At 38.8% G+C, this 19,629-nt stretch overlaps 3 protein-coding genes across 3 annotated transcripts; all 3 read left to right on the plus strand.

The window, feature by feature from the left end:
- The first annotated feature begins 3,870 nt into the window (after positions 1 to 3,870).
- Positions 3,871 to 6,421, plus strand: LOC138870015 (uncharacterized). The gene is made up of 4 exons (XM_070147480.1): positions 3,871 to 4,206; positions 4,592 to 4,852; positions 5,344 to 5,502; positions 5,966 to 6,421. The coding sequence occupies exons 1-4, from the start codon at positions 3,871 to 3,873 to the stop codon at positions 6,419 to 6,421; spliced, it is 1,212 nt and encodes a 403-aa protein (XP_070003581.1).
- A 282-nt stretch (positions 6,422 to 6,703) lies between these two features.
- On the plus strand, positions 6,704 to 7,207 carry LOC104241152 (uncharacterized). Its single transcript, XM_009796070.2, has one exon. The coding sequence runs from the start codon at positions 6,704 to 6,706 to the stop codon at positions 7,205 to 7,207; it is 504 nt and encodes a 167-aa protein (XP_009794372.2).
- Positions 7,208 to 14,532: 7,325 nt separating this feature from the next.
- Positions 14,533 to 19,249, plus strand: LOC104241151 (pentatricopeptide repeat-containing protein At3g06920). The gene is made up of 3 exons (XM_009796069.2): positions 14,533 to 14,787; positions 15,577 to 15,687; positions 16,442 to 19,249. The coding sequence occupies exons 2-3, from the start codon at positions 15,663 to 15,665 to the stop codon at positions 19,177 to 19,179; spliced, it is 2,763 nt and encodes a 920-aa protein (XP_009794371.1). The 5' UTR covers positions 14,533 to 14,787; positions 15,577 to 15,662; the 3' UTR covers positions 19,180 to 19,249.
- Positions 19,250 to 19,629: the final 380 nt, after the last annotated feature.

The raw sequence follows: 19,629 nt of genomic DNA on the forward strand, positions 1-19,629 counted from the left end.
TAAAGATTTGATTCATTTTCACATTAATTAAATGACACAATTACTGGCATAAAATTTCTCCAAGTCTATGTGTCGCTTAGGCCTACCTCGGGCATAATGAGGTCCCTCCAAATTAGGATGTGAATTTATTTTGCAAAGCATGTTCGGTATTGCAAGCATTCTTTTAATGTTCCTTACTGACTTGGTTACATTTTGTTTTTCTTTCTTTGATTATTCCCGTTCCCCAAGGTTGGTTCGGGCATACTGGCACCATCCGTATATCATACTAGATCCAGATGTCCTCCACCTCCTCCTCCACCAAGTGATCCTAAAGGCAAAAGCAAAAGGAAAGGAAAGATGGAAGATTTAAGTGATATTAGAAAGGACAATGCAGAAAACATTGAAACTTCGGATGGTCGGAGTACTCCAGCATAGAATAAATTGGTCCTACGCCTAGAGCAGAAAATACTGGAGTTACAAGGAGAACTTGAGCAGGTTTGGAACTTGGCAAACCTTTCCCTCACTCTAAATGTCCCCGATATCAACCAGCAAAACACAAACGCCCAAAACCCGACACCTCCCCAAAACATACAAAATCAAAACCCACCACCAAATCCTCTCATACCACATCAATACGCCATACCTCCTTAGAACTAAAACCCTCCATCGGTACCTACACCTCAACAACACTATCACCATTCGACTCAATACCCACAAACGACCACATACCACATTCCTCAAAATGCACCGCAACCTACTCCTGATCCCCAAAACTCAACCAATGCCCACCATTATGCCCGGATTCCCGGAGTCCACCAAAGAAATCCCATATATTTGGAAACTTTACCCCACACCCCCCAACAAACCCTATATATACCGTAATCCGCTGAGAAGGACCTGTTAATCAAGAACATGGCAGAAGAACTCAAGAAGCTCACTAGCAAAGTTCAGAATATCGAAGGTGGTAATGGCATTAAAGGTTTGAATTATGAGGACTTGTGCATACAATCGGATGTAGAACTGCCAGAGGATTACAAACCTCCCAAGTTGAAAATGTTCGACAGAACTAGTGATCTGAAGGTACATTTAAGAACATATTGTGACAAAATGGTAGGAGTTGGCAAATATGAATGAATCGGCATGAAGTTATTCATGAGGAGCCTCACTGGAGATGCTCTGTCTTGGTACATTAGTCAAAACCCAAAAAAGTGGGTTAATTAGGTGAGCATGGCATCAGATTTCATGGATATTCAGGTTCAACACAGAAAATGCACCAAACATTTTATACATTCAGAATATCAAGAAGAAACCAACAGAAAGCTTCCTTGAGTATGCTACTCGATGGAGGTCTGAACCTGCGAAGGTAAGATCGGCACTTGAAGAAGAATAGATGAATAAGTTCTTCGTCAGAGCTCAAGACCCGCAATACTATGAAAGGTTGATGTTCATTGAAAATCATAAGTTTTCTGACATCATCAAGTTGGGAGAGAGAATAGAAGAATGGATCAAAAGCGGAATGGTAACGAATTTCGAAGCACTCCAGGACACAAATAAAGCTTTGCAATCCAAAGGTATCTCTAAGAAGAAAGAAGCAGGTGCAATAATGGTAGCCCAAGGTCCGAAGTCTCCTCTTACATACCAAAAACCTTCACCCACATACCAACCTTCACCCCCCAGATACCAACAACCTACTGCCACCTACCACAATTATAACACCCAACCCGCATATGACCACTCACCACCACCAACCCGCCAAAATTATCAAAAACCAAGACCGAATTTCAACCGCCGACCACCCAGACAGTACACTCCAATTGCTAAACCCATAGACCAACTCTATAAGAGACTGAAGGTTGCCAGTTATGTCACTCCCATTCCCGTTGTTGCTATGGAAAACTCTTCTCAATGGATTAACCCAAACAAGACATGTGCCTATCACTCAAGCATGAAGGGTCATACCATTGATGAATGTCGCACACTGAGGGACAAGATCCAGACACTAATTGACACAAAATTCATACAGGCAAAGGATACTACACACAATGTGTGTAACAATCCTCTCCCAGATCACAGAGGTGAAGGAGTAAATGTGATAGAGACCGATGAAGAATGGAATCTGGAAGGGTCAATTGGACTCATTCAGGAGTGGGACGATCCTAAAACATCTCCAGTCACCCACACACACATTGTAGTACAAACCCAGGCACCAATTGAAGTTGAAGTAACCGCACTAATGCCATTCGAAGTTGAGGTGTCCACGCCCTTTACTGTGATGGTAGCACCTACTCCCTCTTACCAGTCTAAATATATACTATGGGATTATGTTGTGGAAGCAATGAGGAAAGGAATAGCAAAAGTGGGAAAAATAGGCGCAACACAAGGCATGACTAGAACTGGTAGGGTTTACACACCTGAGCATTTGGGAGGAACGAGAAAAGAAGCCGCATCTAAGCCACCTGTTGTTGAGACTGGCCCTGATGACCTTTGGAGGAAGGTGCAAGCAAGAGAATACTCTGTGGTTAACTAGTTGAATATTACTTCCGTTTAGATATCCATTTTATCACTGCTACGAAACTCCGAGACACATATTCATGCCCTGATGAAGGTGCTGAGTGAAGCCTATGTAACCACCCACATCACTAGTGAGTAAATGGCCAACATAGTCGGGAAGGTATTGGAAAGCCACAAAATCACTTTTTATGAAGACGAGCTGCCACCGGAAGGACTAAGTCACAACAAATCACTAAATATCACAGTGCAATTTGAGGATAAATTCATCACCAGGGTCCTTATAGATAGGGGTTCGAGTCTCAACATATGTCCACTGACTACTCTGAAGAGGCTGGGTAAAGGCCTACACGAGATACGGCCAGGAAGCATGAATGTGAAGGCATTTGATGGATCTCAAAGGGCCACAATTGGAGAATTTAACCTCAGTTTACAGATGGGTCTAACTTGGTTCGATGTTGAATTTCAAGTGCGGGATATATCTGCTACCTATAACCTATTGTTGGGACATCCCTGGATATATGACGCTGGGGTAGTGGCTCCTACTCTACATCAAGTTGTAAAATTTGAATGGAACTATCAGGAGGTGATCATCTATGGAGATGGGAGTAATCCCACTTATACCAGTCAGACTGTTCCAGTCATCGAGAATAAGAAGAAGTTGTGTGGAGAAACATACCACCACATTGAGAGCGTCAACGCAATTGAAAAAGACAAATGGTGGAGTAACAAGATAGAAAGCATACTGATGTGGACAGGGTATGAACCTGGCAAAGGTCTCGGTAAGAATCTCCAGGGGATCACCAAACCACTACAGCCAAAGTGTCATGGTACAACTTTCGGGCTTGGGTATGAATATACTTGGCATGAATACCAGAATTGGTTGCCGCCATGGCAAGGCCCTTATTATCCGCTGGAACAACTGGTACCGCATTTGCACCAGACATTTCATCAAGCTGACGTGATGTGGGGATCTGAGAAGGATGAAGCTTTAGCTGGCATGAGAAAGTTATTTCTGGATGATGAAGACATGGACTGCAGTGTAATAGTTGAGGAGGAGGAGGAGTAGGAAGATCTTACCATTCAGATTGTGGAGAAATGAGTTATTCTCAAGAACTGGACTTCCGCACCATCCCGGGCTCGTCGAGTTCCTAGGTAGTCTGGAAATTAGCATAACTTATTTTTAAAGCAATGTTTTGAGCATCTAAGACATTTTCAGTATTTTGTTTTGAACGTATTTTGTTTTGAAATAATTGCTCGAGTCATCGAGCCGTAATTGTTTGATGTTTTCAAGATTTATTTAATGCATTGCTATTTTAGTATTTATTATTATCCCTTATATTTTCTCTCTAAAACATTATTATTACTTATCCCGATGAACCTATGACTGTGACATGTAATGAGACAACGCAATATAAGGATAGTGATTCAGAGGATCTGGAAGATGATATAACACCTGACGAAATTGTCAGAGAAGCCAAAAATTTTGAAAACAAGCCTAAGTCTAATTTGGACGAGACCGAGACGGTTAACTTAGTGGATTCTGAAACAGTCAAGGAAACTCGTATAAGCATTCACCTATCACCATCAGAGAAGGAAGAGTACATCCAGTTCCTAAAGGAGTATAAGGACATCTTTACATGGTCTTACAATGATATGACTGGTCTGAGCACATCCATAGTGGCTCACAAGCTACCTACCCATCCCATGTGTCCACCGGTAAAATAGAAGCTCAGAAAGTTCAAGCCAGATATGAGTATGAAAATAAAAGAGGAAGTCACTAAGAAAATCAAAGCCAAGGTTCTCAGAGTGGTTGAATATTCGACTTGGTTGGCCAACACTGTGCCGGTTCCGAAGAAAGATAGGAAGGTCAGAGTATGTATCGATTATCGGGATTTAAACAGAGCGAGCCCTAAAGATGATTTTTCATTGCCCAATATACAAATATTGATCGACAATTGTGCCAAGCATGAACTCCAGTCTTTTGTGGATTGCTTCGCGGGGTATCACAAGATCTGGATGGATGAAGAGGATGCCGAAAAGACAGCCTTTATCATACCATGGGGAATGTATTGCTATAAAATGATGCTCATTTGGCCTGAAGAATGCTGGAGTCACTTACATGAGAGCTATGACAATCGTTTTCCATGACATGATACACAAGGAAATAGAGGTGTATGTGGATGACGTCATCATCAAATCTAGGAAAAGCGCAGATCATATAGCAGACTTGAGGAAATTCTTTGATCGGCTTCGAAGGTACAATCTGAAATTGAATCTTGCAAAGTGTGCCTTCGGAGTCCCCGTCGAAAAATTGCTAGGATTCATTGTCAGCCGTCGAGGGATTGAATTAGACCCGTCAAAGGTCAAAGCTATTCAGGACTTGCCACTTCCGAAAAATAAGAAAGATGTGATGAGTTTCTTAGGGAGTATCAACTATATCAGCCGTTTCATAGCACAATCAACCGTGATTTGTGAACCGATTTTTTAAATACTGAAGAAAGATGCTGCAACAGGCTGGACTGAAGAATGCTAGAAAGCCTTCGACAAAATCAAGGAGTATTTATCTCAACCGCCTGTTCTGGTCCCACTAGAACCAGGGAGACCTTTGCTGCTTTATTTTTTTGTACTAGATGGGGCTTTTGGTTGCGTTCTGGGACAATATAATGAGACTGGGAGAAAGGAGCATGCCATATAATATATGAGTAAGAAATTCACACCTTACGATGCTCGATACTCTTTGTTGGAGCGCACTTGTTGTGCTTTGACATGGATTGCCCAAAAGCTAAGGCATTATTTCTGTGCCTACACCACATATCTCATATCAAGTATGGACCCGTAAAATACATCTTCCAGAAACCCATGCCTACCGGAAAGTTAGCAAAATGGCAGATATTGCTGAGTGAGTTCGACATCGTCTATGTAACTCAGAAGGTGGTTAAAGGGCAAGCATTGGCAGAAAATCCTATAGACGGAGAATACAAACCATTGAAAACATATTTTCCCGATGATAAGGTATCATTTATGGGAGAAGACTTCACTTGAGCATATGATGGTTGGAGGATGTTTTTTGACGGAGCCACAAACTTTAAAGGAATGGGTATTGGAGTTGTCTTAGTATCAAAAACCGGCCAACACTATCCGGTATCCGCAAAACTCAGGTTTCCATGCACCAATAGTATGACAGAATATAAGGCCTGCATCTTGGGACTCAGGTTGGCCATTGACATGAATATTTAGGAATTGCTAGTGATCAAAGATTTCGATCTCTTGGTATATCAAGTTTTAGGAGAATGGGCTACAGAGAACACCAAAATATTTCCATATCTATACTGTGTACAAGAGTTGATCAAGAGGTTCACGAAGATAGAATTCAAACATGTCCCGAGGATTCAAAATGAGTTCGCAGATGCATTGGCCACTTTATATTCCATGATACAACACCCAGACAAGAATTCCATCAATTCTATCCCAATAGGGATTCATAAGCAGCCAGCTTATTGTGCTCATGTTGAAGAAGAAAGTGATGGAAATCCATAAGCAACCAACTTATTGTGCTCATGTTGAAGAAGAAAGTGATGGAAATCCATGGTTCCACGACATTAAAGAATATATAGCAAAAGGAGAGTACCCTGAGCACGCAAATCATACTCAAAAACGCATACTCCGAAGGTTAGCCAACCACTTCTTTCAAAGTGGAGGAATTCTATACGGAAGGACTCCTGACTTAGGGTTATTACGTTGTGTCGATGCCAAGGAAGCATCCAGATTGCTCAAGGAAATACATGCCGGAACTTGCGGTCTGCACATGAATGGTTTTGTCTTAGCCAAGAAAATACTAAAAGTAGGGTATTTCAAGATGACCATGGAAACAGACTACATCAAGTATGTCCAGAAGTGTCACCAATGCCAGATACATGCTGACATGATATGAGTGCCACCTAATGAACTCTATGCAACAAATGCACCCTGGCCTTTCTCCGCTTGGGGCATGGATATCATCGGTCCAATCGAACCCGCTACTTCAAATGGGCATAGCTTCATTCTAGTGGCCATAGACTATTTCACAAAATGGGTTGAAGCCGCATCTTACGAGGATGTAACTAAAAAGGTCGTTTTAGATTTTGTTTGGGACCGCATTGTTTGTCGGTTCGAAGTTCTAGAGTCAATCATCACCGACAATACCGCCAATCTTAATAGTAATTTAATGAAGACCATGTATGGAACTTTCAAGATCAAGCATAAGAATTCCATAGCACATAGGGTGCAAATGAATGGACCTGTAGAAGCTGCCAACAAAAACGTCAAAAAGATATTGAGGAAAATAGTAGATAATAACAAACAATGGCACAATAATCTACCATTTGCTTTGCTGGGATATCGTACCACAGTTCACACATCAATTGGAGCAACTCCTTATTTATTGGTTTACGATACTGAAGCGGTTATCCCTGCCGAAGTAGAAATCCCTTCTGTAAGAATCTTACAAGAAGCTGAGCTCAGTGATGCAGAATGGGTACAAAGCCGCTATGAACAACTAGCCCTCATTGATGGAAAGAGAATGAATGCAGTAGTTCACGATCAATTCTACCACAGCAGAATGGCAAGAGCTTTCAACAAAAAGGTCAGACCAAGGCAATTCACACCGGGGCAGTTGGTGCTAAAGCGAATTTTCTCGCATCAAGATGAAGCTAAAGGGAAATTTTCACCCAATTGGTAGGGTCCCTACATGGTTCATCGAGTACTAACAGGGGGAGCACTTATACTTGCAGAAATGGATGGGGAGATTTGGCCAAAACCTATCAACTCAAACGTAATCAAGAGATATTATGTTTAGGATTACTTACATATCTTTATTTGATGTAACTGAACTATGCTTGACTTGATTCCCATTTAAGGGGGGATACTTAGGCAGCCATGTGGGTTCGGTCACATCATAATAAAATCTTCATTTTGCCATGATCAGAAACTGGAGCAGAATTTTTAGGAGGACCCTCAAAATTCTAAAGCAAGTCTAGCCAACTTTGTCATACGCGGAACAGTCAAAAGGTTGCATTTAAACCAGGGTAGAATTTTGAGGGGGAAGTAAGGAGGTAACAATGTCTCTAAAATGTGTCACAGTCACCGGTTCATCTAGATTATTTGATATCGCATACTATTACATTTCAAATAACTATATTTCTGCAAATGCATGCATATTTTTCAAAAATTTTATTTCTATGACAACCAGATGTTACCTAGGTTAAATCCAATAGGATCTCAAAGCAGGAGCAAAGATAGAGCAAGAAAATGAAAGTGCGAACCAACCTTCCCCACAGAACTCACAATTTTTCTTTGAATGCAGGCACAATAAGACAACGATATTCGTAGATACATCAAGTCACTGCCTTCAAGACAACAAATTATCTAGCACAAACATCTTCAGCTAAGAAATACTTTACTTTCCCATTTGTCTCCTATTCTTTGCATGAGGCTAAGCATTGCTTCCCCAATTGCATAAGGCTAAGCACTGCCTTTCTCTACATGAGACTAAGCCTTGTAAAAAAAAAGAGCCCTGTCTACTCTCCTTGCATAAGTCTAAGTATTGCCTCCCCAATTGTATAAGGCTAAGCATTGACTTTCTCTGCATGAGACTAAGCATTGTCTCCTTTTTGCATGAGGCTAAGCATTGCCTCCACAATTGCATAAGGCTAAGCACTACCTTTCCTTGCATTGAGACTAAGCCTTGTCTCCTCTTTTTGCATGAGTCTAAGCACTGCCTCCGTCATTGCATAAAGCTAAGCACTGCCTTTCCTTGCATTGAGACTAAGCCTTGTCTCCTCTCCTTGCATGAGGCTAAGCATTGCCTCCCCAAATGGCGTAAGGCTAAGCATCGTCTTTCCTTGTATTGAGACTAAGCATTGTCTCTCCTTCTTGTATGAGGCTAAGCACTGCCTCCTTATTTGCATGAGACTAAACGTCGTCTCCTCCTCTGCATGAGGATAAGCATTGTCTCCCCTAATTGCACAAGGCTAAGTACTGTCATTCCTTACATCGAGACTAAGCATTGTCTCCTCTTCTTGCATGAGGCTAAGCATTGCCTCCTCAATTGCCTGAGGCTAAGCATTGCCTTGTCCTCACATAAGACCAAATACTATTTCCATTACGCTATTTAAAGCCTAGAAATATCTTCTATTCGCCTGGGGCTAAGCACTGCCCTAATCTTACACAAGACTAAGCTTTGTCTTGTTTTATTTCGCATATGATCAAGTATCATATCCTTGCATCTCATAGGCTGAAACATCGCCATTTTTATCTAAAGGCATCATAGTCCGAAGGCATCATCCTCATAGCCGGAAGACACCATTCTATGGCCTGAGGATTTCTCAATATTGCACATCATTATTCAAAGGTATCATCATCTAGAGGCACCATCCTCATGGACCGAGGACATCATTTCATGGCTTGCGATTTCCTTATCACATGATTCGTGGCTCAGGACGTCATGGTCTAAGGACATCATCCCCACCGTCCGAAGGCAACCTTCATGGTCTAAAGGGAATTTGTATCATGTTTAAATTCTTGCAATAATCTGTATATATATATCTGCATGCATCGTGTTTTAAGTTTTGCAGGTGACCCAGGAAGTAACCGTTCTTCAAACAGGAGCAATCTTTGCTCCGGTTTATGTTCATAATATTCACATCCTGCACTCATTTCAACATAACCAACCACCATCAATCACCAGCCTTTTACTCTACAACCGTTCAAATACTCGCTCGGAGATACATCCGTAACGTTTCAAACTCACATTTATGACTTTGCATAAATTTATCTGATACTGTCCTACCCCCAAAAAACCTTTCCAAATCATACGACCATTCTTGTAACAACTTCATCGGTTTCATTCACCGTTGGATCCAGAACTACACACGACATGATTACCATAACACCAGGGATACGTAGGCAACTAGGAACCAGGGTTTGACCCCCATTTTTTCCAAATCACATCATACCTCACTAAATTCGGCCAAAATTGGTCATCATTTTCTTTACCCGACAACTCTTTCATCATCCCTAGGTAAAGATGGGCAGCTGTTGATACCTAATTTTGCTCTCATATTTTTTCAATATATATACATGCCTTCAAAATAGCATTTTATGCATCATTATTTAGTTTACAAATATGTACAAGCATTTTTTATAATTTTCCATAATTTTAGAGCTTTTAAATTAATTTTTCTAGCATTTAAATTATATAAATATTTAGTAATTATCCCTTTAAATTATTTTGTGATGATTTAATTACCTAAATTATTATTTTGCGCTTATAATATATGTTTCAAATATTTTTACTTCATTTCATACAATCACATTACCATTTTTAAGCTATTTATCTAATTTACAATAATAGCCTATATTCACATATAAATGCTCTTTATTTATATTATTTGTGTCAAAATAGCATTTTTATATTTTTTATAATACAAAGCTATTATTTTAAGCATTGTAGTATATAAAAAATATTTTTATTTATTTATTAAGCATTTTTTATAAATTATTTTGATAAATTTTGGGTATTTAAATAACAGTTCAATTTTAAACAATTTTTGGACCAACATTAGTCCAATTACCCCAAGTCCAAAACCAAACCACCCTTTTATTTTACAATCCGACCGGTAACCCATTTTACACAACCCACCCAGCTCCCTTTTCTCATCTTGGTCGTTGATCTCAAGAGATCAACGACCCCTAATAAACTAACCCCTTTTAATTTAACCTCAATCCTAGAAACCCTAACCCCATTTTGTCTAAAACACTGCCCATGTATCCTCTCTTCTCTTCTCTTTCACGGACCCTAGACGCCTCCACTTTATCCCTCTCCAAATCCCACTAATAATGGGATTTGACTACTATTCTCTTGCCATATTTGAAACCTTTTGGTACTGGTTATCTGTTTGTGATGTTACCTAGGTGCTTGCCTAAACATGGCAAGCAATATCTTCTGAAATCGAACCAAAGTGGTCCGAATCTTTGATTTGAGCATTATTTCGTCTATATACGTTCAATACTATATTATGTGAGCCCGATCTCATTTAGATTTCTATTGATTTACACTTTCCATAAAATACTAGGGTTTACTGGATTTTTCTCCTAAATTGATTTTGAACTGATTTTGCATGTTTTCTTTTCTTATTTGTTGTTTGATTTATTTCATTTCCTTGTGTGTTCGTTCAATTTTTACTGCTATATAAACCCTTCCCCATTCCCCTTTATTACGAGACTTGAATCTACATATTCTTCACTAAAATTGGGATTTTTGCTATTCTATTATTCTGTATTTTGTTTTGGCCGACTGAAAGCCAAGGCCACTAAGACCTTGTTACTCAACCATCTCTGGGTGCGAGCATTTCCTAGAGCATTGGGATTCAGGGTTCTTGTGGAATTTCGTTCTTTACTATTATTCGTTTAACTTGTGAGTTACTGGACCTTTGCCACTTCATTCCTATTTACTTGCCATTTGCATATGCTTTCACTTCTGGAGGTCGTAGCTTAATGTGTTTCCTGGGTTGTTTTTATGTGCAATTCTGATTGCTTTACTTCAATTTTAGGTCTTTTTAACCTTTGACTTCATAATGTTGATAATTTGAAATATGCCTAAGCGTGATTCGAGTAAATTAGATTCTTCTTTAAGTCTATTTAGCCAATGTGTTATGAACTACTGCTATTTGGGACCTTTGCACTTGTCAGCATCTCTTTGGTGTCTATTTTTGCTTCAGACTGTCAATTCTATTATTTGAACATGTTTTACCTGCAAAATTTGTACTCTCTTTAGCTAACTAGTCAATTGTGTTCAAAACATGAATGTTTACACTTAGGGTACAAGTCTATCTTCTTTCCTATTCTGAATTTCTATGGTTGTATATTGCCTATGTAGCACGTTCTAATCCTGTATCAAGAATTTTTTATCAACCATGACTAGTTCTATATCAATATTCCCTTTAGTATGTTTTTGGTTCCCTTGATTCACCAGTAGTTGTCATGATTTGCTCCCCTATCCTGTCTAAATGTTGTTCTGCTATCGAATTAACATGACTATTTTTATGATACTAGGACCTACACTTAGCATAATTTGGACCTTTTTGGTTTTTAACTCATTTGGTATTATGAATCTGGGTATGATAACTTCTTACAATCCTGCAAACTTGTTTGATACTATGAATCTGGGTATGATAACCTTTTTCAATCCTGCAAACTTGTTCTTTCCTTAACCCTGCTAATGTGTGATTGCCAACGCACTGAGTGTTGAACCTATTTGTTCTTAAATCCTATGACTTGTTCGATTATCTGCTCTATATGCTTAACTAGACTATGTATGTACCTCTCAATTCCTGCCTTTCAACCATTGTCCACTCCCTTTCACTTGTCACCTATGCTCTCTAAACCTCTTATTCTTAGCCGACTGAAAGTCAAGGCTACCAAAACTTTTACTACTGACCTCCCTAGTGTGAGCACTGCTCGGGGTCCATTTGAGGCCCTTGTGAACTCTGACACACTAGGGTTTGGGTCCTTAATCATTTCCCCTAATGCTGGAACCTGAATTATCCCTGTTCCATCTTCTTACTGTCCCATGAGCATGTAAGCTGGTTGGCTTAAGTAATTCAATGTGTGGCAATATGATTGTGTGATTTGGCTTCGAGTTCTTCTATGGATTCTGGGTTGTGTTGATGAACATGGACTTTGTTGAAAGTCTGGGTATGCTGCTGAAGGCCCAGACAATGCTGGGTATTTATTTGGGCCTGTTATGGGCTTACTGTCATTATTTATACCACATTTATAATCTTATTCATTATTGGGCATGTAATAACTTTTGTAATAAACAATTGGGGTGTTAATAAAAAATGGAGAATGGGTAGATTCTTAATATTCGCATGAAGAGGGGTAGACAACATGCATATAGGACTCAGTGATTTACTTGCTATATATGCTATTCAATCACTACGTGTACTATAGAAATCATGTCATTAAGGGAAACACACACACACACACACACACTATCTGCTGGAAAACATGAATTCATATGCTGCAATTATTCTTGTTGTTACGTGTTACTAGAAAACCTGCCTATAGAAACAAATGTCACTGAACTTTCCTTCAATTTGCTTCAGCACGTGCATTAGAAATCATGTCTATAGAATTTTGATCAGCTCATTTGCTATTATTTCGTACTGTCCACTAGAAATCATGCCTATAGGATTTTAATCATCTCATTTGTTACTGCATCACACTGTTTACCTAGAAAACATGTCTATAGGGTTAAGTATAATAATAAAATCGGCTCAAAGTGCTAATCATTAGAAATCCTGTCTATAAGGTACCACTGTTCGTCTTAATAATGGTTAATGTTGCACCTCTCAATATTGTTTATGTTCACTTAGGCCACTGTCAATGTGTAAGTAATTCTAGGTCTCTCCCAATAGGTTTCACTATCACTTAGTGCGTAAATCACTTAAATACAGTGTCTGTAGGTTAAAATACTAGAAATCTGCAATCTCAAATCAACATGCAAATCGTATAATCATTTAGAGATAAACAACGCCTGGTCTTTTGTGACTGCTTGTATGCTTTGATGCCTTGTCAAGAAATCATGTCTATAGGGCTTAAGATTCTTAATTCTGGATTGCTTTAACTTGAATATTTGTCTTGCATGCATTTGTTGCATAAGTGTGGAGGCAAACTTGAGTCTTAACTCCCTATATGTGAAGTCCAATGTGTTTTGTATGTCGCCTAGTTTTGACATTTCTGAGCAGCCTAAGTGAGGTCTAGATCCACCCAAATAGAGGTCCAATACCTCCTGGACCATAGGTATGGGACGGGTAGTGCACGCATATGGTATGACTTAGAATTAAATTAGAACGCTTTAGGTACAACTTTAACATAGTAATCGAGTAGCAGGAGATAATAGTCTGTGCCCGTTGAATAATATGAGTAACTCCTATCCTAAGGGAGTTGCGAAGTATTATTTATGTTGCATTAGGTGATCCTTTAGGCTAAAAAACTTAGGACCTCCCCCCTCCTTTTCTTTCTTTCATGTGCGGTTATTAGATATAAATAATTGTATCCATGCATTCATGTTAAGACTTATACTAATTGTGTTATAATAAAATCCTTTGACTTCTGAATTCCCTTTGTTTATTTGATCACCTAGTTTAATAGTAATCCACATAATTTTAAGTTCGACCGAGACCCACGGTTGTGGTCCTCGAAGAATGCCTAACACCTTTTCTTTAAGGTAATTTGAGCCTTTACCCGATCTTTGGTGGCGTTGACTAGTCAAATAGAGTTATTTGCAAATAGGTGCCCTAACGCACCTTAAAAATCGTTTGGTGGCGACTTTTCTTCTTTAGAACTCTACCTTCCATTCCAAAAGGAGTTGTCACGACGTCGAAACCCGCTTTCGCAAGAAAACGAGGTACGATAGCACCTTTACAATGCGAGTTTTTGATGCACCACCACTTTTTGTTAGACCAATTTTGGAAGTTGATAAGCAAGGGCTCACAATTATGCGCTCAATACCATCAACAACATGTGCCTTAGAAGATCACCATGCTGTATCAGTTGGGAGGAGCAGCAATGAACCACAAAATGGAAACACGAATGTACATCAGCTACTATCAACCTCCTTATGTTGTTGTGATGATAGCTCCATTAGTAATATCACAAACAATGTAGCTACTACTAGTAATAGCTTAATTTGTAATATGGTGTAATTTGGGCATCGATCTCTCTGTACGCATATATTTAATTAATGATATTTATCTTTTGTACAAAAAAAGAAAAATTATTTCACTTTAAAATATGTTAATACCTTAAAACATGATTTAAAAATTTATTAAATGTTTTATCGTACTCTAAATTTCTTAAGTAAGTAAGTAAATATTGGAAAACTTTAAGAAAATTGAATAGACATAACAACAAAAACTAGATGTATTGACCATGTCATTTTTTCTGGTCAATGGGAATATACATTATGGACTTCACCCCTAAAAATAGATTGAACACGACAATACACTTGGTTTAGTACTAAAAACCAAGATCTTACATCGGACTCCAGTTTACGTTTCACACACTAATCACTCTCAACTATTGAAGTGAAAAACTCCTCACCTGGTAACTCTGTTCACTCAGCTCCTTAGAGCATAAACCCTAACTTGCTAAAACCCTTTTCTTAAATAACTTCAGGCTCCATTTTAGTTCTTGGGGTGTTAAAGTTTTCACCCCAAAATCCTAACCAGCAACTATTTGAGCTATCAATCAGAGGTATGTTATGTAACAAATTTGTGTCTTTCTTCTCCAATTCTTGCTTTTTATTTTTTTCCTTTGTTTTATCTGATTCTCTATTCGACCCAGAAAAACCCATCTTTTTTATAGCCATACATCTAATAAATTGGTCTTTTGTAAATTTAGTTGCAACCCGATTCTTGTTTTTCTTTGTACTCTAGGATTTTCAAAGCTTCTTACTTGGAAGCCAGGCATATAATAGATTAATCTCTTTGTTTCAAATATTTAGTTGCAATTCAGTTCTTGTTTTGCAGTAGATACTGAGCCAGGAAAGTTTGGAACTTTGGTAGCCCAACAATGTTGTCAAAGGCTCATTTAAGGCGCGCTTCAGCCCTGAAGCTCAGAAAAGCTCAGGGAGGGCGCTTTGCCTCGCTTAAGCTGTGCTTCAGTGTAGGCAAGGCACTATGCCATGCATGAGTTTTATCTTGACTCTAGTGGTACTAAACAACAAATATTTTTGACAAATAAGTGCATTAGTTGTTGAGGAAAACATTAGGAATGAGTTTGTTTCCTTCTTCTTAAATGAGTTGTTGCGCCTTTTTTGCTAAAGTCCGCACTTCAATTGCGTGTTGTGCTTAAAGCCCCAATCGACCTGGAGCACTTTTTGAAGCTTTTCACTTTTGACAACACTGTAGCCCAGAACATAAAAAACTGGTCTTTTGTGTCAAAGCTTTAGTTGTACTCTATGTTAAAACACTTCTGCAGGACTGTTGAAGGATAATTTGATTAATTACCTAGTCTTATATGTTCTATTTGTTTTTTTTTCAGGTTGAGATAATTTTAGGTCAAGACTTCTCGATTTGTCTATTTGGCAGGTTGAGAGAATGACATAGCCTCAGCTGCAACGGGCTAGGATGAGGTTACAATTGATTAACAGAGGTATTTGTTATAAGTTAGATATAGCCTAGCTGTTTGACTGCCGTTCCTAGGAAAACTGGAAAGATTAGAAGCAGTTCTTGTCCAGTGTTGCTTATCAACCTTCCATTAATTGCGAAAACATTGTTTCTGTTGCTGTAAAACCTCATATTCATGTGTGTATCTCAGCTATAAAGTTTTGATCTTCAAGTACCTACTTGATGCATTAGTTGGGACTTGGGATTAATCTATCGTAAGCAATTTTTAGCACATAAGTCGGAGCAGTACTGATTGCTGGCAGTTCTGCTGATCTTCTTATAGACTCCATTCATGTAAAAATTACCAAAGACAACTTATCGAATATTAGAATGAAGCAGGTCCAGTTGAGCAGAATGCATATAAGGATTCATATAGCCAACCTCAACTAGATAAGGATTGAGCGAAATTATTGCTGTTGTTGTTTAAGTATCTGCATGATGTTATTGATTAGCTTTAAAGATTACTTTTTTGTTCAAATTTACTTAAAGAACTTACCTACACGATGGTTATTGATCACGATTTAAAGATACTTTTTATTCACTTAAATAACTTGGAAAAAAAGAAACAAATTACATGGTGAAGGAAGGGAGGGGAGGGGTGAATGTGTTCGTCTAGATGCTTTTCCAATAGTGAGTACTTATCTTTCTGACAGCCGGGAGTATTTATTTCTTTGTAGCCTTCTTTTCTTTGATTGCAGCACTATATCATAGTTGCTTACTCTTTTTATATTCTGCTTTAGGATTGAGATCTCAGTACGATTTAAAAAGCACCTCTGTATTTGCTAATTGCAAGAGGTTCTGCGTTTCCAATAATGGATATTCCAACTTGGATAGACCTGTCAGTTCCGTCATTCCAGAGAGGAACCCTGAATTTCCAAACAGGCCGGAGTATGTGCAAAATGGAGTAGATAACGTGCATGGGTGGAGTGAGGCCTTTTCAAGCAAATTGGAGGGTGTAAGGCAAGCAGTGGATAATGTTTGCAAGATCTTGCAGAGTGGTCCTTGGGGACCTTCCGTGGAGATTGCTTTATCTAAATGTGATGAAAATCCTAGCACTGAGTTGGTCACTGGAGTATTAAGGCGGCTAGACGATGTCAATGTTGCATTAAACTACTTCCGATGGGCTGAGAAGAAAACTCTCCAAGCACATTGTCCAGAAGCATATAATTCACTTCTCATGGTAATGGCCAGGAGTAGAAATTTTGAATATCTGGAACAAATTCTGGAAGAAATTAGTCTTGCTGGATTTGGCCCATCTAACACTGTATCGATTGAGTTGGTTGCAGGCTGTGTAAAGAAGCGAAAACTGAAAGAAGCTTTTGATATAATTCAAACCATGAGAAAGTTTAAGATTCGCCCTGCATTTTCTGCATATACAACTCTAATAGGTGCGCTCTCTGCTGTTCAAGAACCTGATCTCATGCTCACCCTCTTTCATCAGATGCAAGAATTAGGATATGAAGTAAATGTACATTTATTCACGACAGTAATTCGAGCTTTTGCTAGGGAGGGCCGAGTTGATGCTGCTCTCTCCTTGTTGGATGAGATGAAAAGCAATGCTTTTGATGCAGATATTGTCCTCTATAATGTTTGCATCGACTGTTTTGGTAAGGCTGGCAAAGTTGATATGGCCTGGAAATTCTTTCATGAGTTGAAGGCGCATGGTATTTTGCCTGACGATGTGACATATACCAGTATGATTGGGGTTCTTTGCAAAGCTAATAGATTGAATGAAGCTGTAGACTTGTTTGAGCAGTTGGAATTCAACAGGACCGTTCCATGTGCATATGCTTATAACACCATGATCATGGGTTATGGATCCGCTGGAAAATTTGATGAAGCATATAATTTGCTTGAGAGACAAAGACAAAAAGGTTCCATACCAAGCGTGATTGCATACAATAGTCTTCTTACTTGCCTTGGGAAGAAACAGAGAGTTGACGAGGCATTAAGGATATTTCAGGAGATGAGAAAAGATGCTGCACCTAATCTTTCTACCTATAATATTCTCATAGACATGCTCTGCAGGGCAGGGAAGCTTGATGATGCGTTAGAAATTCGTGACACCATGAAGGCAGTTGGCTTGTTTCCTAATGTATTGACTGTGAATATAATGATCGATCGTCTATGTAAGGCTCAACAACTTAATGAAGCTTGTTCTATCTTCGAATCTATGGATCATAAAGTTTGTTCACCAAATGAATTCACATTTTGTTCTCTGATAGATGGCCTGGGTAGGCAAGGGAGAGTCGATGGTGCATACAGACTCTATGAACAAATGTTGGATTTTGATCTTACTCCTAATGCCATTGTCTATACATCTCTTATCAGGAACTTCTTCAAGTGTGGAAGAAAGGAAGATGGCCACAAAATTTACAAGGAGATGGTCCGCCGAGGAACTTCTCCTGACCTTACCCTCCTTAACACTTATGTGGATTGTGTTTTCAAAGCAGGTGAAACAGAGAAAGGTAGGTCTATTTTCGAGGAAATCAAGACTTGGGGATTCACTCCAGATGTCCGGAGCTATTCTATACTAATCCATGGCCTCATAAAAGCCGGCTGTGCTCGTGAGACATATGAGCTTTTCTATGCAATGAAGGAACAGGGGTACGTGCTGGATACTTTTGCTTATAATACTGTCATAGATGGATTTTGCAAATCAGGTAAAGTGAATAAAGCTTATCAGCTGCTTGAAGAGATGAAAGTAAAAGGTCTTGACCCGACCGTAGTAACATATGGTTCTGTCATTGATGGGCTTGCCAAGATTGACAGACTTGACGAAGCTTACATGCTTTTTGAAGAAGCAAAATCTAAAGGTATTCCATTAAATGTGGTTATATATAGTAGTCTAGTAGACGGATTTGGTAAAGTGGGTAGAATAGATGAAGCATATCTAATTATGGAAGAATTGATGCAAAGAGGCTTGTCACCAAATGTATACACGTGGAATTGTTTGCTTGATGCGTTGGTGAAGGCTGAAGAAATAGACGAAGCCCTCGTATGCTTCAAGTCGATGAAGGAGTTAAAGTGCACTCCAAATACTTTTACTTATAGCATCATCATTAATGGTCTCTGTAGAGTAAGAAAATTCAATAAAGCATTTGTATTTTGGCAAGAGATGCAGAAAGAAGGACTAAAGCCCAATATGATCACCTATACGACCATGATCTCTGGGCTTGCAAAGGCGGGAAATGTATCAGAGGCTGATAAACTCTTCCAGAAATTCAAGGGCAAAGGAGGTATACCAGATTCTGCTTGTTACAACACTATGATAGAGGGGCTAAGCATCGCAAACAGGGCGATGGAGGCATATGAGCTATTTGAAGAAACACGATTAAGAGGATGTAATATATATACAAAAACTTGTGTTATTCTTTTAGATGCATTACACAAGGCAGAATGTCTTGAGCAGGCAGCAATTGTGGGTGCTATATTGAGAGAAATTGCAAAATCGCAGCATGCTTCAAGATCTTTATAATGTTAACATAGGTACTTGTCACAATAAATATTTTTCAGGTTTCATAATTCAAGGATTTCATCTTCTTTTATTTCTTATTTATTGGTCAAACAGTTGCCACATTACATGTTTCTTTTTTCTTCTATACACAACACACACACACACACACACACACATATAATTAATTATATCTTATTGTCATTCTCTCTGCTGAAACTCCAAAGCCATAACTAGTCTTGTATCTGTAGTAGTTTGAGTACTTGGTTGGCAATTTTAAGTGCTTGGTTCTTGTCAGGTTTAGTCAGACATACTATTAAGGTCTTTGACTTGGTTAAATGATTAATTGTTTCAGTCTTGGGGCGACTTGGATGCTTTTATCTTGGCTTTTGCTTATTATATTTGTGAAAATGATGTGTTTATCTTGGCTTGCTTATTAAGGATAATCATGTCTAAGGAGATTTGAAAGGTCTT

Source organism: Nicotiana sylvestris, chromosome 1 (genome assembly GCF_000393655.2).
Source record: "Nicotiana sylvestris chromosome 1, ASM39365v2, whole genome shotgun sequence".
Classification (NCBI taxonomy): Eukaryota; Viridiplantae; Streptophyta; class Magnoliopsida; order Solanales; family Solanaceae; genus Nicotiana; species Nicotiana sylvestris.